The sequence below is a fragment of the Cupressus sempervirens genome, chromosome 10 (genome assembly GCF_028749045.1).
Source record: "Cupressus sempervirens isolate cs-2001-9-10 chromosome 10, ASM2874904v1, whole genome shotgun sequence".
Taxonomy (NCBI): Eukaryota; Viridiplantae; Streptophyta; class Pinopsida; order Cupressales; family Cupressaceae; genus Cupressus; species Cupressus sempervirens.
In genome coordinates, this window is record NC_143127.1 from 147,996,805 (window position 1) to 148,015,811 (window position 19,007).

The 19,007-nt window shown below is 35.5% G+C and overlaps 1 protein-coding gene across 6 annotated transcripts in view; it reads left to right on the forward strand.

The window, feature by feature from the left end:
* Positions 1 to 4,868: 4,868 nt before the first annotated feature.
* Positions 4,869 to 19,007, forward strand: part of LOC149533009 (T-box protein) — a 111,932-nt gene continuing 97,793 nt past the window's right edge. For 5 of the 6 annotated variants that reach the window (XR_016356650.1, XR_016356649.1, XR_016356651.1 and 2 more), the window contains exon 1: positions 4,934 to 5,554. Coding sequence is in view for 2 of the 6 variants with exons in the window: in XM_089802950.1 (XP_089659076.1) it covers positions 5,066 to 5,554 (489 nt within the window). In the remaining 4 variants the exon portion in view is untranslated. Of the gene's footprint in view, positions 5,555 to 19,007 lie in introns of all 6 variants that reach the window. The other variant, XM_089802949.1, reaches the window with a different exon arrangement.

The window sequence follows — 19,007 nt, forward strand, 5'->3', positions numbered from 1 at the left end:
ACACTACATTGGGGGAGTATCGTGAGCATTGGAGAGTATTGAAATATTGCATTCATGACTATGTTTGTCATCAGTAAATGCATCAATCTAGTGGTACAAAGCACTATTGTTAGGCTGGACTAAATGCTAATGCTTCATGTATGGGGGAGTATCTTTGATGAGTTGAGTCATTGAGGACTCTTGGTATTTGGTCTTGAACAATGTCTTTGGACACTTGAGCTAGTTGAAGACTTGGAGCAATAAATTGGCATAATGAGGACTTTGTTACTGATGTCAATGGGGGGAATATGTATGAAAAACATCTCATAAGTATGTATGGGGAGAATGCATGGAAATATCTACTTTATTAGGGAGATTTAGACATATTCATGTATAAAAGGAGGAGAAATATCTCTATGGGGGAGATATGCAACATAAGGAATTCTGATGTATTGTGAGTTGTTTAGTGTGAACAACTATTGCTGATCCTAAAGAAGAAGCTGAATAGAGTAGTGTTCTAGAGGTTTTCAGATTTGATTGATGAAGAGGATTTGAGAAGATGAGAACAACAATAACAACAATAGAGCATTTTTTTGGTATTCATGGAACTTAGATATTTCTCATCTATGTTGCCATCAATGCCAAAGGGGGAGATTATTAGCATGAATGTTGATGATACTACATTGGGGGAGTATCATAAGCATTGGAGAGTATTGACATGTTGCATTCATGATTGTGTTTGTCATTGATGTCAACATAGTAGTAAGTTTGTAAAGAATGACAAAGTAGCAGAGAGAGAACTTTTTCATATAGACAAGGTTTTGCTTATCTAGTGATGCATAGTCATGGACATGTTCAATACAGTGTCCTAGTGATGAGGTTTAATGTGTAACACGTAAGTCAAAGATGTATGAAAGTTGTACTTGATTTACTGAAGAGCATCATAGAGATAGAGTGCTTGGAAAGAAATTTCTAATGTTTATATTATATCTTTCATCTAAGATGTAATAAGGAGATGCACAGTTAGTCAGTGACAGAGTACAATCAGGTGGTAACATCAGTGGATGTGTAAGCCCTAGTATCACATGTGTGAAGTTTTGTATAGACTATGAGTCAACAATGCTATTGAAATTGTAACTAATTAATTATCTTATTATAATTAATTAGGAAAGCCTCAAGGTTGACACAAGTAATTTTTTTGAAGATATGATATAAAGGAAAGATGTTTTCCTTGTTTTTAAAGTGTATCAAGCATTGTATGAAGTGCAAAAAGGAGCAAAGTGTTTATTGAATGCAAGTAAGTGATCCAAATGATTATTGGATGTGAGTTTTGTGATCTGGTTACAAGATCAGAAGGAGTAGAGGTTTGGTTGATAAGATAAAGGAAGGAAGTATTATTTAATTCTATTATTCTATAAGCAATAATATAGAGCTCATTTGGATAGTGGGTTTATTGGTCTTGCCCTTGAAGCTATTTGGGCAATGGGTTCAATAGTCTTCCACAACTCCTATCAGGGATCCAAAGTCTCCTAACAGGGACTGCTATGTACTAAATGTTGTTATAGACTCCTAACAGGGTCCATCCTCTAACAAGAAATATTTATATTAGTACATAATCTTGTAGGTACCATCCCCACTAGATTCTTTCCTTTGACCAAGGGTTTCCCTAGTTAACATATCTGGTGTTATTGTGCATGAATTCTTGTTGTGGTTTCTGATTATATTGCTCATATGGTTAAGTTTGTTTAAGGTTGATAATGGTGATGATAGTTGGATAATTGATTCACCCCCCTCCGCCACCCCCTCTCAATTATATTGGTGGACTATATATTCTAACAAATTTTCTTTTCTGTCTAACTAATCCTAACATACAAACCTCAAAATGTTTGTAAATGTGACTTTTAACGCCTAAAAGTTTGTAGCCCACATCTTCTTCAAATTCTCTACAACTTTAACATATCAACATAGAGCATGTGTTGTAATAATTGTTGTCTCTAAGAAAATAGTTCTAAAAATTACATAAGATTGTTGGGTAGTCTCAAGCAACTCCAACTCCTTTTGCATAACTTCAAGATTGGGAATAATCAAGCTTCTCAATTTTGCAAGTATCTTCAAGACTTCATCCCTTTCCTTTAAGAGTACTAATCTTATCCATTACTTCACCAATTGTCTTATCATATTATCAAACTAAACATGACAAAATCTCTTATGCCATAACCAATTCTCACTAGTCTAAGCAACAAAGAAACTTGTTCCAGAAGGATTTAACTGAAATACATTACCTCTGGTCTTTATACTAGATGCGATCTTTGATTTAACTAAAACATCCTTGAACCACAAATGATAACCTTTATCCAAAAGCTAACCAACACTCAACAACTTGTGCTTCAATTCATCAACAACTAAGACATCATCATTTTTAGTTTTTCTATCAAGAGTAACAAATCCTTTTCCTTTAATCAAATTATCACCAAATATAACAACTCCACCATCACATTTCTTCAATTCTACAAACTTATATTTATCACCTATCATACAATGTGAACATCTGTTGTCTATGATCTATTCTAATTTATTTTCAACATGTAACACTAATGTTTTTCTTCATTTACACAAATTTTTTTCTTTTATATCAATAAAAACAATTTCATCATCATCACTATCATCAAAATTAATGTCTAGTTGTCCCTCACTAGCTAAGTATCATTCTTTAGAATATTTAGAATTTTAAGGCTTAGGCTTGTCCTTATGCATTCTAGTATGATATCTAGAAGAAAAATGACCAATCTTATTACATGAAAACCATATCAGAAGTAACTTTCCTTCATATTTCGCTTTACCTCTATGTTCTCTCTTATTAAGTAGTGCTTCAAGTTCTTCAAGCTTCCTCTCCTCTTCCTCTATCTATGCTCATTCCTTGTGTATTCACCAATATTTCCACAAGCTTTACCTATGCTTGCACTCTTTGTTAGAATCTCATTATCTTTATGAGCAATATCATAAAAAGTAGTTTCTACTCTAGATAATGCATCCTTAATTTAGAAGTTTCAAAAGCTCACAACTTGCCAATCAATGTCTCCTTGTTGAATCCTAGAATTAGAGGTATAACACCCTCAATAGATAAAAACTTTGTATTATAAGATGGTGTCAAAGATCTTAGAATCCTTTGTACAATTTCATCTTCTATTATAGTTCCACGAATTTTCCTTATCCACGTAACAATCTCTGTTATTCTCTAAGAATAAGTATTGATATCATCTGTTAATAACCAAAGTACACACAAACTCCAATAAGAAAAATAGGATTGTGATATCCAAAAGTTAAGACCTTAGATATCATCCCTCCATTTCCTAGCACTTGAATTATCCAAATAGTTAAATTTGCTAGGCTAAGATGTTCAATCATACAAATTGTCCCATTACACTACTTTACTGAACCAATTATGCTTCATACTACCAAAACATATGCTAACCATCATATAAACATAGGAAATAATAGAAAAAGTATATATACAGTAAATATACCATATTATAAAAGTTGTAGCCATATTCGAGAGCTCTATTATCATTGCTGACCAAAAATATTTGACTCTATCCTAAATTCTTGGTCTAGACTTAGGCATTTTTCATGTTCAATCCTTAACAAAAATGATTGTTAATCCAAGCGACCATACTAATGAGATTTGCCAATAATGACAACACTTGAACTCTCATTCAACACTCACTTTTAAAAAACCTTATGATCATCTTCTCCAAGCAATTTGAAATGGCTTCATATGCTTCATCTTATATAGGTCTTGATGTTGACTCTCTCAACCTTGATTAACCCAATTGTTTGGTGGGTTCAAAACCCATTGATAGCCTCTAGAGGACTAGTCTCACCCCAACTCACCCTCTCATACCCCAACTTGGCAAAAAGGTAAGCCCAAGGCAATATGCTAGTGAAATTACCTGGTTGAGTTACAACTCTATTAAGCACAATGTGCATACCCATGGATTACGACAAACAAATATAGATTACTACAGAAACTTGAGCAACAACTTGGGACAGTGTCAATAATTTTCCTAAGTCACATTCAAACAAAGTTTAATACCTCTACATACAATAGCAATTCTTGAGATATATTACCAATAGTTCCATAAAAGTAACCATGAATAATAACTCCATAAGTTTTATTTTAATATACTTTCTAAAAACTAGACGATTTCCATGAAAAGGTAAACTATATATATATATATATATATATTAAAGAAATAATGTGGTAGAAAATATGATGTTAGAGAGTTAGAGAAGAATTATGTATGATGATTTGAACACCAAAACTAATAAGACAATACTAAATACTTGTAAATTAATAATAATAAAATTGAAAACTAAAATGAAAAAGATTAAATGAACAATCCTAATATAAAAATTCAAATTATTATAGTTCAATTCATTGATCACAATTGACGAAGATGATAAATAAATGAATAAGAAATTTTTAATAAAGTGCAAACGACCCCTAGTCTAAGCAATTAAAACTCTTAACAATTTTCAAATTCATTTTGATGTTTACTCACCTCTTCTTATTATTGTTGTGAACCTTATAAACTTTAATAAAAAACACCAACAATCTTATGAAAGCCAACTTCTATAAATAACTCATAAAAACAACCAACCCCCACTATACAACTGTGACATAGAGTCTAATATCTTCATAAACTGCCATTCCATAATGATATGTGATAAAAAGCTATTCACCAATATTAACTAAAGATAGATAGATAGATAGATTTTTAAATAAAATGCCTCATCTGAAAACAAATATGCTGAAATCCAAATAATTCAATAATTCTCAATAAGAAGAAAAACGTTAAAAAGTTCAAAATAAATCTTGCGCGCTTTAGCTGTGTTCATAGATTTCTTACATTTTTTTGGTTGGAACCAATTTCATGAATGCAAGTTACGCCACTTGTAGATCCCAATTACAAGTTATGTCTCGTCTAATTTACGTGCACACAAATATGGGTTTGTATCAGGAGAACTTCTCTTGACCTTGAGGGTCGAGGCCTACAGAAATTTGCCTCTAAAACAGAGAATCTGGATGGCAAGATTTTCATTCATTTGCTGCACTTTTCTAATGCTCTCTCTCTGGCCTTGCCGGCCTACCTTACCGTCAGTTGCCAGCAGTTCTCTGCTATCTTCTGCTGCGCTAAGCCGCAAAGCCCCGCTAAATTTGGCGGCAGCTCGAGCGAAATCAGCATCATCAATAAAAGATGTGAATCCAGCCAAAATTGCTGCCCAATTGGTGGCTCTTCTAGGCAGCGAAGAAGAGGCCCGTAGCGTGGAGCCAGAGTTAGCCACGAAGATGCTATCTTGTTTACGCTTTCTCGTACCTCACGCAGTTTCCCTTCCTGAGGCGTCTTCCGTGAGGCGAGGGTTCGAGTCGCGGAAGTTGATGTTAAACGACAAGAGAGTAAATGAGCTTATTTGGTGGCCGCCTTCTGCCGTTATGGACATCGCAAGGGACGCTGTAGAATGGGGTGCTGACCCAGATGTCATTTACCGAGCTTTGGACTCGACTCACCATCAAGTAACCCTTTGAATTCGTTTCAGTTCCATAATTGCAGAAGATTAATAATGCTAATTGCATGATCTGGTGTCGTGGTGAGGCAATAAACAGGATATTCAGGCTTTCCAAGCAAGGGGGTGATGTAAAAACTAGATGTTTTCAATAGGTGAAATATGATAAAACACGTTTAAATTAGGATAATGAGTTGTGATTGATGTTAAACTTAAATGTGGAATTTAAATAACTTAGTTAATTCCAGAGGGATGAAAATGACAATGAAGACATGAACCCTACCCTTCGTACTTTTATAACTTTTGGCATTTAAAGGTTTGAGAACTGCATCCAGGATCAATGAGGAGCATACCCACTGCACAAATCAACTAAACTTCCTATCACATATCTCTTTCCTTTGATACTGCTTTGATTCCTGATGATATTTTGTTTTGGGTCACGGGCAGTGACGCTCATAAATGGGTCTGGAGAAGCCGCAGTGGCTCAGAAGTATGTGTAATATATTGCACTAACTTCAGTTTCTCCTCGTAGTCCTCAGTAGCTTGGCGCATTAAGTGTGAGTAAAATGTTGTAATAAAAAAACTTAGGTACTCAAAACACAATGTATGATTTTATTCCAAATTTAGGACAAATACTTTTTGCATGATGAAGCTATTAAGAACAACCTTCGATTCATGAAAACCTCCTAGAGAGATATCTGAGAAATATACTGAACAAATTTAATGGGAAAATACCAGAGTATGTTGTATACATTGCCTTTCTCACTAAGTAGGATCCCTCAGTCTAAACTACCTAAGAAAACATCTAAATGACTGGATCACTTGGGTCAAATGACTAAAGGAGGATTACTCTTTAGGCTCCTAAGACAACTAAACTAACTGACACAAAGGAATTGTAATAACCTTGTCTGGTTATAGCTCAGCAAACACCAATTTTCTTTTACTCTTTAGTTGTTTGGTATTTCATCAAACACTTGGCAAGAAAAATTCTACCACTTCTGAAAAGAACTGAACTGGTTCTTACTGCTCAATTGAATGATCATATTGAGTCTTTGTAAACTTGTTCTTCTCTCCCTTTGCAATCTTTCATTATAAGGACTTTGATTACTTTTATTGTAAATAAATAAGCCCCCAGCAGTGAAAAGCCAAAATTCTGAAATGGTACTTGCAATTAACTTCATAACAACTTAGTTATTCAAATTCTGAAAATTTTAGATCTTCTTGGAAATTATCACAATAACCTTTGCAAATTTATCTTTTCAGCTCTGCTAATGATTTCTATACCAGCACAATGATAAATGCAAAATCCAACTTCCTCACTGTCTTTATTGAAATAAACAATTTGCAGATTACAACTTAATTATTAAAAGAAACAAAGAACCTGGCAATGTCAAAGAAACATCCAGCTCTCCTTTTATCAAATTGCTGGCCTCCCTAATGCAATCACAGCCTGTTAAGAGGTGAACACAGGCCTCAATTGGATGAATACCAGGCTTTTAACTTCAAATGCAGGCTTCAGCAACTGATCGCAGGGCATTAACCAGAGATCGCAGACCCTAAACATGTAACTATAGGCCACCAAAATTGAACGCAGGCCACAGGTGATTGATCGCAGTCCTGAACTAAAACCACTGATTGCTACAGGCAGTCTTTGTAGCCCTGCCAATGATGTTATCAGCTCCCAACAGTAGTATAGTCAATGCTAAGAAGTGCAGAATTAGTGCCAGCAGATCTTGTCACCAGCTACCAGCCTTTGGGTGTAGAAATAAACACCAATGCCCTTCAGACCCTAGCGTCTATGGCAGCAGAATTGAATGTTGGGTAGCAGACTTTAATCAACACAATTTGCATATCAAGAAACGTACCAGCTTATTCTGATATCAAACGCCTGTAGATTTATTTTCACAATCTAGATTCCCAACACCACAATATCTCTTGAACACAGTGTATACAACAATGGAGATAATGAACAATTCACAATACCTCAGCCGTGAATTACAAAGCACTTCTCAGAATTCAAACCCTTATACTTCAACAAGGGCACAAAAACCAACAACTCCATAAATACTCACAAGACCACCAAAGCAAATAGATAAGCAATTATTGGATAATCGGATGCTTTTTCCTTCACAATGAGCTCATATTTATAATCTCCAAATAGCCTTTTGTTTCTAAACTGTAACTTCACTTATAAAGCTTCTCCAACACAACATCACGTTATAATATTTAATAATAATAAAGTGTCACTATAATAAGTAAAATTTTAATAATTAATTAATAAATATGAGCTCGTGCAATAAATAGCTGCATCCACTGCAGTTGATGACCAACTGCTAGCTCCACCGTCTGCATTGCCAAATATGGCAATTGCCCGAATTTGACTTATTTAAAATAGTAAATCCACCACTGAGACCTTGAAACCACCATGTCAACTCATGAGGATCGCTATGATGAACTGACTCAATCAATTACAGAGACTTGCCAAAAATGGGGAAACTACAGGATTCCTATTCTAACTTTCTTGAACCAAATGGTTCAAGTCAAACTTACTCTAACTATATACAAGAGACTTGATCAAACAAATGCTCAAAAGAGCTATACTCATACTTGACTGAATATGGTTTTCCAAGATGTTCAAGAGCACCACTCGCAAATTTATTCTTGTAGTCCGAGAAAACATTTATCACCTCATTTTCAAATTTAGGATATCTATTATGTAAAATCAATAGTTGAGGTGATTTGTTAGGACCATGATCCTTCCTAAATCACCATAGTCAAAATAATAATTTTCATGACTTTCAACATTAAATAGTAGGGAAAGATACAACTTGTCATGCTTCGTATTTAAATGGAACCTGCAAATTCTTTATAGCTTTAAGAGGCCAAAGTTGGTGATGAATCCTCCCACTGGCATTAGCATCAAACTCATGGGCGAAGATTATAGGAACAAGTGTGGGCTCGGCTTTGTGGAATATTGCTTTGGACAATTTGTCTTTGTATAACATGAAACATGCATCTTTTTGAATCTCCTTGAGCATATCCTTAAAAATCAAGGATTCTTTGATGAGTTGATCTTCAAACATCTCTTCAAGTCTATCTTCAAATGCAAAGTCCAGTTGTAGCCCCCCCATGAAATGTTCTTTATTCCCTTCTTTCATGGGAGTGAGTTGTTCCTTACTTAACATATCTTGCATTTTCTCACTAAATACACTTGAAGCTTCGTCATCTGACATAAGATTACCAATTGGTTATTTTGTAGGAACTTCTTGCAATTCTTCGTTTGAGCCTTCCTAGTGTGGCATGCATGAGTACTTATATAAAATGGCGTCTTCAAAACTAGAGGATTTGCTGATAGTTGGATCTCCAAATATGTCCACGAGTTGTCCATTAAAGGGAATCTCAAATGACAATACCTTTGCCAGTCGGAGTTGATGGTGAATCATGCTCACTTGCAACAACTTGTCCTTCTTGAAATGTCGTTGGCAATGGTTCCTTTTATATTTCTTTCTTGAGACCTTTCAACACCACCTAATAATATGGTGGTAATGACATCTTGTAGCACCTTGTCAAATTGCGGTTCATATTTGGTTTCGTGTCTAGTGAAGTTCTTTTTTCAACCTGTCAATTGATTACCTTCGTCTCCAAGGATGCCTAAAACTTCTTGCAATTCGTTTTGGAGATCCTCCTCATGTATTATGCATGAAAGTACACCAACGATTTCCTCTTCTTTAATCTTGTGATGATCTTGTATTTCTTCACCCTCATTAGTTTCCAAATGCGTATCTTTGCTTGCTATCCTTTTTCTTTCTTGGATGAATCCAATCACTTCCTTAATTATCTTTTCAACACCTTCCTCTTGTGATGTAATGCATGAATTCATCTTTTTCTTGATTATCGTTCTCATTAAGCTCAACCACTTCCTTTGATGATTCCTCTTACCAGTCCATTTGAAATTTGACTAGGCTGATGGTATCTTGACTGGATGGACAAGTAGATTCTGAATGTGACGTGTTGTGTACACTGCACCAACAACGATGCCAAGTACTTCCTTCATATCTGTTTCCTTCCAAACTTGGTGTCCTCTTGATCTTTTCCTTGTGTGCATGGAATTCTGATTTTGATCTAAAAAGTATTGCCGGCTTGTACACATCTGAAAAAGAAATTTTTAATTGCAATGCTAATTCTATCCTCAAAAGAAATTGCAAACAGTGCATCTACTTATGTTTGGTGGTCTTATGTATTCTACATTGCCTTGATAATGCAAGTCCTTCAAACCTTGTGGATGTAATTGGTTGTTCAAATTAAATCAAATTGGAAGAATATAAACTTGATGATCACAAGAATACTGCCTGTCCATCGAGGAACCTTTTCTTTTTGATTTTTTGATTTTTCAATTTGTTTGAATTTTCTGACTTTTCACTTTTTTGGATTTTTCAACTTTAAGAAAGATCTCTTATCTCAAACATAACTTCGAAAGCTCATTGCTGCTGATACCTTCATAAATGAACTTTGTTCATGCCCTCCTTGCACCACTTTCTGTTGATGTGAGTTTTATTGCACTGCAACATGCAACATCAAATACTTTGTATTCCAAAATGAAATGTCAAACTCCAACTCTCTCTTGAATAAAGAAGCTCATATGCTAAACAATGTCTGAAACATGTGATCAAGTGATACAACCCCACTCAGTTGTAATGATGTGATATGCTGGTTATCACAAAGGAATTTACGCTATTCATTCAAAGGATATCAACTACTTCAACTTCTTCCAATAAAAAATATCTTGCAAAGAGAAAGGGTTTAGATCATCAAATCTAACTCTAAGAATGTAAGACAATATTGATGATGGGGTGAGCCTCTAACTAGTCCTTTCTTCATCCCGTCAACTAGGCATATGAGGGTGCTATCTTCTAAGGAGGTCCACAAATCTAACTCTAAGAATGTAAGACAATATTGATGATGGGGTGAGCCTCTAACTAGTCCTTTCTTCATCCCGTCAACTAGGCATATGAGGGTGCTATCTTCTAAGGACGTCAAAATGGTTTTCGCTTTGTCAATGCTCATTCAAATACCCTATGAAGGCACAATCTAATGAACATTTCCAATAGAAGTTAAACACTTGTAATTTAGGCCCAAACTAACCTTTCATTGTAACTTACAATCAACAAGTACCAAACGGTATGGACACCAGCTCTACCATTGATCGCCATTCAATAATATCTTCCATTCATCTACTTCTACTTCTACTTAACATGAAATGAAAACCTACTCTAAGTAAGGAAATGAAGAAACCATGCAATACTCCAAAGCAACACAAATAATCTACCATGAAGACCAACATTGAATTAGCAATTACTTTGATAGCATTATGGCAACAACTTAGACAAGTCTCTCCCTTAGCTAGTCTAATCTAATCTCTAATCTAATCTCATCTTTGATGAGTTACAAATGAAAAGGCCTTGCCTTTTATAGTTGTTCGATTACAATGAGTGGCTAGGATCAATTTGAGATCAAGGGCCAAGATTTAGCCAACACTGCCCTAATCTACCAAGTTGCTACAAGTATTAAATGATTGCTCAATTACAATTAAGCACCACCTTGTGGGCCGATTTGAAAATTACGTTGCTTTCATAGGCCAAAAAGAAAATAGATTAGGTAGAACCTTGCAAGAGAAGACACCCATCAATGGGCCAATGATCAAATGCCACATGGGCTAACAACAAAACTTCTTTTACAAAATTATTTTCTTCAACTTTTCCTTTTTGGCAAATTCAATGATTTTGGACATAATACAATGAAGCCTCTCTATTGGGACACTTTGTGCATTCTGATTGGCTAAAAGTAAATGAGCACCACCTCATCATGTTCATCTCATAGCCTTGATAAATACCCTATGTCCTCTTCATAAATTTCTTCTATTCTTGGAAATCTTCACATTGTCGTGTTCTTGAGTTTTGTACTTGAAATGTTTCTTGATGTATAGACCTTGATCTCGCACTCTCGGAAATGATGTAAGAGTAGCGTGTAGTTGGGCTATCCCATTGAACTTGGATTTCCAAGGGACATTCAAGTTTTCCTAAGCTTCTTCCTTTGGCTTATAGACTTAGTTAGGATGTTGTATTCACTTTTCGGATTCCACTTATAGCATGCAGTCTTGGGGTTGGATTTGTATCTTCTTGATCCTATAAACCTCCATCTTTTGGGCATGATTGTCACGGTGAATGACTTGTAACCAACTAATACTTGGAATCCTATTTTTGTTGCCTTGATATCCTTGCAAAAAAAGGAAAACAACATTTTGTCAAATGTATGTCTTATTTATCTAAATGTTAGTATCAAGAAACCACAACCCTAATAAAATCATAAATAATTCACCATGAAATCACTGCAAGATCTTGCTTTCAAAATCTGATCATAACTTACCCTAACAAAGCGTAAACTTAGCTCGCAATCACTGACCAAAGCATTCAAAATCTGGTTAAAATTGCATACCTTGCCTTTCTTGTTTCAGAATTTCAGAATTTAGAGCTCAGATCTGGGAATAATTGTGCCTATATTTCCTCTTTCTGACTCGGTTATATTTGAAATTCAAATTTCTAATAACACGATCTGGACATGCTTTGGTGTCTTTTCAGACTTTCGATGTCTAGGTAAATCTGGATCTGATCTGTACTGAATTTTGTCGTGCTAAATTATCTGCCTTGTTGAAGGAATTCAATCTGCACTCGTTATAATTCACCTCTTAATGAATCTTTTTGGCTTTGCTTATAAGTGATCGAATTTTGGATTAGTTTCTGAAATGATTTTAACACTCAATTTATACAAGTCTTGCCACTTAAGAGAGACGGCTCTACTCCAGGATCGACCTCTGCATTAGATTGGTGGCTGGTGTAACAACCAATTTTCCTAACCCTTAGATTATATATATATATATATAAACAATCAAATAAGCTATCTACATATTCACATCCATGAAATTAACAGTTATAACACACGAACTGACTCTACTGAAATGTCTTAACTAACAAATGGAGATTTACATCCTTTATTTAATTACAATAAAGATTAAATTGTACGAAAGAGAGATCATTTAGTAACTGTTACATTTAAGTATCACTTAATATAACTGAAAACAGTGAACGTAACTGCATACATATATATATTATAAATACATATCTAACTGAACTTAAAATGAAACATGAAAGAAAATGCAAATACCCATTAATTCATATTAGGCTAAGAATGCAGACCCGTTTTGTCTCGTTAAGTCTTAGCATTGGTGGAAAGGAGAAGCATTGTTAGAGGCTTAGCCACCTAACCACAGACCTAGTGTATCCCCCTCTCAACTGAGAATGGCCCTACCTTGCACGGGATAAGGCATGGGAGCACCATTTCGTCCTACCACCTGAGCATCTTGGTGTTAGTGTGTCAACTACATAGCCGGCTAGGCCGTGGAATCCCTCCTAACAACCTATCCATCTGACTGGTAGTTATCCTGACCTCTAGTGATCACACCAGCATCGTTTGCCACTACACCTACCCTAGCCAGGGATTTTACATGGACAGCGTGTGCCCAATCACCCACCGCTCAACTTGACAAACAAGACATTACTCAAACTGCCCACCACGAGCTGACAAGGTGTATAGTTTAAGATTTATTTTACTTTTCTCTTGTTTAATTTTATTGTTGATACCCTCCCCTATTTTACAGGTTGTTCCCACAACCATAGTTCATGGATTACACCCTTCATCTCAGCCTTGCTCGACTGTCCTTGATGATCATTGGTGTGATTTATCCATTCTTTGTGGTACTTGCAGTTTATTTATTGAGGAATAAGTTCCTTATCCTTTAAAGCGATTCTACATGTGAATGTAAGAGCAGTTCATAGTTTTTAAGTGAATTCAATGTTATACTGCTGGAAGGTACAACTCCTGGTCTTAGATACATGTGAATTTAAATGTCTCTGTACGAGAGCATACAGATTCATCTCTTAATTCCAGTACTTAGAACTCATTTGATTTTGTTGCTATGTTAAACTAAAGCTTACAGCAAGCTACGACTCAATGCAAGGCCGACCGGATTATGAAATCAAAATACTTAATCATAATTTTCTACCATCAACTAACAAAGGCTTTCTAGAAAGTATACAAATAAACCATATTGACATTTGCAGGGCTCGTATTCTTGGAGCAAAAATAGACAAAGACAATATTCAATATGAATATCATGAGCATTCCAAAGTACAACCTATCAGAATTGCGATGCAAAATAATGCTTATTCTGAGGCTCCAAGCTGCGAGTTCCAATGTCGGGAATCCCTGTTTACTGTACTGGGGTAAATGAATCAATGCATACAGACAATAGATAAGAACAACAAAACTCCTTGTATTATTCGCATATGCCAAAGACACAGACAATAGACAAGAACAACAGCACTCCTTTTATTATTCGCATATATGTCAAAGAGATTACATAATGCTTTCCATCATGATTACAATGATCCTGGAGGGTGTATATATACTTCCCGAAGAACCTTCTTGAAGGGGCATTTAGCGACGACATACACCCTGTCGGCTACACAATGTTTACCGATGACAATCCCTAGCCACTGCCACTAGAGTGGATGAAATTGTTCTGATATGAATTATAGAAAAAACAAGGAGTGCAGAATGCAAGTGCAATTTGGTAGCAAGCCCCTAAGTAGCTGTGATATTTCATCTTATAGAGCAGCGCTCCATTACAAGGGAGTGAGTTCAATCAAGAAAGGGTTACGTGCATGGAGGAAATGCAAGGTGGCGCATGAGTTACAATTCTTGATGTATCTCTGAAAATGCAAGGAGTCAAAATATACAAGAAATTTTAGAGGCCAAATTATTAAAGAGTTAAGAGGCCTTTAGTCTCTAGAGATAATTTAATTTCTTGGCCATTTCCCAAACTCCCACCGCTATCATAGTTAACATTCATAATGTTTAAGTGTAGTTGTACATAATGCTATACATACATACATATATATCTAAGTTACCAGATTCTCTCCAGTAACCCTCAAAGTTTGGTTCAATTCTGTGCAAAGTCTGGTCCTTGTCAAGTTCTCCCTAAATTTGTCTACAAAGCCACATATTTGCTGCAAATTCTATCAGAGGAACCCAGGCAGAATTTGGATCGAATTTTGAAGAATTTTCTGCCCAACAGCTAAACCCAGGCCCAATTTGGTATCAAAACAATTTTTTGAACTTTTTTAATGTGCTTTTTTTGGCCTAATTTGATCTATTTGATCCTCCCAACCCTAAAAGTGACCACTAAAAAGGCCAAAAAAGATGTTTATATGTCATTTATGCATTTGTGAATGAAAATGAAAACTTTCTTATAGAGGAAATCCAAATTGACAATAGGTGAAATCCATATTGACAATTATAGAGGAATTTCTTTTAAAAATAAATGATATCTTTGAATCCAAGGCTTAAAATTTGAGTCTTAACTTTTGATCTAGCCTGGTTAGAAATCCTTTAACCAATAAAACATAAAAATTCAGAAAACTGCACTTATCTTTTGATAATTCCTTTCATTCTCATATTGTCCCCTTGATATGAAAATATGTCCCATGCATGTCAGGAAGCAAGTGTATCATGTTATATGTATGGCTAAATGATGCAATTAATATCCTATTAAATTGAGACAAAGATATGGTGGTGTATTTTGCTATTTTGGTTTACTATTAGTAGAGTTTTGTATGGACTTATTTGTTGTTGCATATACACACACACATGCACATTTAAAAAAAAAAATGTTTTTGTACGGATGAACCCAACCCCCAAAAAATTGGATGAATTTCGAACCCAAATCTTGAACTCGTATCCATACTGGAATTTGAACTGACAACTTATAGCATCACCTAGATCCAATGAGTGCTAACTGTTCCATTTATTCTCATGAGAGAAGGATTCATGTTGAATCACTACTCATGAAACATGGGTCATGGAGTTTGACTCAAAATCACACAGTTAAATCCTGATATTCACATCACAATTTGACTAGCTGTGGAAATCATCTCGTACTTATCAACTTATATATATATATATATATATATATATAATGAAATTGAGCCCATGAGTATGTACAAACGTAAAATAAAAAGAATGTACACATGTACATGTCTTACTCCAAGATATCCGCATACATACATATGTATGTGTATTGTATTATGTACAATTATACATAGGTACCATGGATAATAACCATAATAAGGTGTAATTTGCCATCAATGAAGCAGACTTCCAAGTAATAAACGAAGGTAACAATTTGCTCTCTTTAATAGTTTTTGTGGAATATAAATATTTATGTGCAATTGATGACCCGGTTAGCTCATGGTGGACACTTTGGCATTGGCTTGTTTGTCTCAGCCTGTTTCCCTTGACCATGGTGGTTTAGACTCATACTTGTTAGCTCAGTGGTAGGTTGGTGCCCTCGTACCCTATTCCCTCTCTGCCAATGCTTCCCCCCCATTGCCACGCTTCTTGCAAAAATAATTTAATTTGGTGAAAGCATACTTCCACATCATTCAAATGAAAATTAGTTATCATAACCAATATCCATATTAACTAACCATTTTCCATTTCATGTAATAGCTTATAATTAACCAACATTTTCCATTCCACATAAAACATAACGAATAACCAGTATTCTTATTCATATGAACTCAAAATGAGTATCTAATTTAACCAACCATTTTCGAATTAGCTTGAAATATCAACGGCTAAGTAAATCTTCAAAATCCCGATAAATACTGCAATAAAATACTCAAGAAAACATCCATAATGAAAAGGAATAGCTATCATATAGTCTCAAATAGCATCATGTCATAATGTCTCAATTTGAATCACAACATAATAGTATCAATTTATAGTTCATGTGTTGTAAAAAGATGAGGAAATTTCTAGAAGTTTTCATCATAATCTTCCCAAGTAGCATTCTCCTTTACATATTGGCCCCACTGGACCTTGCATTGGGTGACATCTCGATACCGTAAGCATAGCTTACACACCTCGAGTATTTTGAGTGGTTCTATTTCCAACACCCCTGGATTGCGCACCTACAAGAGATTCCAATCAATAACATGCTCAACATTGGCTATATACTTCTTAAGATAAGATACATGAAACACATTATGCATTCGGGCAAGGCCTAGAGGTAAGGCAATTTTGTAGGCTATAGGATTCACAACTTCCAATAATTCAAAGGGTCCCACATATCTTGAGGCCAGCTTGGCATTTAAACCAAATTTGATAGCACTCTTCGGAGGGTTTTAATTTTAAGAGAACCTTTCCTCCAACCTCAAATTCTCTAGGAATTCTTTTAGCATTTGCACAACTCTTCTGCCGGTCATTTGCCTCCTTTAACCTCTGACAGATGTGGGCTACCTTTTCTTCCATTTCTAAAAGCATCTTCGGACCAAGAATGATTCAATCCGCAATCCTGTTCCAACTTACAGGAGTTCTACACTTGCATCCATACAGAGCCTCAAATGGTGCCATCTTAATAGTAGATTGGTATGAGTTACTGTAAGAAAATTCTACCAAGGGAAGATACCTCTCCCAGAGGTGTTGCTGATCCATTCAGTACACTCTTAGGAGATCTTCTAGTACTTGATTTACCCTTTTTGTCTGGTCGTTAGTTTCTAGGTGATAGGTTGAGCTAATGTTCAATTTGGTTCCCAAAGCAAGAAACAAGGTTTGCCAAAATCTAGATGTCATTCTAGCACCCCTATCTGATATAATCTTTTCTGGAACCCCATGAAGTCTGAAAATTTCCTTTACGAATTTATGGGCAATTTCTGGTGCCCCATCGATTAAATTTCTTAGAATGAAATGAGCTACCTTCATTAGTCGATCCACTACTACGAGAATAGTGTTATGCATCTTTCTAGTCATAGGTAATCCTTGTATAAAATCTATGGTAGTTATTTGCCATTTCCATTTTGAAACCTCATTTTGGTATAACCACCTTGTTGGATACTTATGCTCTTCTTTGACCTTTAGACATTTGAGACAACTTGCTACAAACTCACCAGTTTTTACTTGCTTCATGCCCTTCCAAAAGTATAATGGTTTCATATTGGCCAACATTTTAGTTACTCCAGGTTGTCTTAAGTAAGGAGTGGCATGGATCTCCCTCAAAATCATTCTGTGGATTTCAGAATCCTTAGGTATATACATTCTTCCTTTATACCTTAAGAGTCCATTTGTCTCAGTTGGTAACCTTCGTATCTGATATCATAAGGATCTCTTTGGAGGGCTCGGCGAACTTGCTTATAGAAACATCTCTGGGTAGACACTGAAGCAGTTGCTCCTTAAGTCTGGTATTTATTGTTATTATGGCTGAGATATGTCTTCGCCTACTCAAGGCGTCAGCTACTCGGTTTTCCTTCCCTTTGGTATAGCTGATCTCAAAATCATAGTCTGCCAAGAATTCCAACGACCTTCTTTGATAAGCATTAAGATTGGGTTGTGTGAATATGTACTTCAATCCGTGATGGTTTGGTATGAGTTCAAATGGTTTCCCTATTACATAGTGTCTTCACATTTGAAGAGCGTGAATGATGACTGCCAATTCTAAATCATGGGGTGCATAATAATGCTCATAGCTCTTTAACTTCCTGGACTCATATGCAATAACTTGGTCCTCTTGCATCAGGATGCCCACCAATCCTTCTCTTGATGCATTGGTAATAACCATGAAGTGACCCTTTGGATCTGGCACCCTGAGTATCAACACAATAATTAACTTTCCTTCAAATATTCAAATGCTGATTGACACTTTTTTGACCAAACAAACTTCTTCCCCTTTCGTTGCAAGGTAATTATGGGGTGTGCTATTTGGGAGAAATTTCTAATGAATTTCTTGTAGAACCCGGCTAAACCCATGAAGCTTTTGACTTCTGACACATTTCTTGGTATCGGCCATTCCTTGATTGCCCTAATCTTGACAGGATCCACTACAATTCCTTTTGCTGATATAATATGTCCTAAATACTGAATCTCCTTTTCATAGATAGAGCATTTAGATAATTTGTTGTACAACTTATGCTCATGCAACCTTTGTAGAACTATTTCTAGATTTTTTTGTTGCTCCTCATTCCGAGAATAGATGAGGATATTATCAATAAATATCAACACAAATTTGTCTAGACAATCCTGGAATACACTATTCATAAGATTCATAAAGATTGCAGGGGCATTGGTCAACCCGAAGGGAAGAACTGTGAATTCATAGTGTCCATAATGGGTTCTAAAGGCATTTTTTTGGATTTCTTCCTCCTTGATCCTGAGTTGGTGATAACTTGATCTAAGATCAATTTTTGAAAATACCAATGCTACTCTCATCCGGTCAAATAAGTCATCAATTTGGGGAAGTGGGTATTTGTTTTTGATGGTGACCTTGTTGAGAATCCTATAATCTATGTACAACC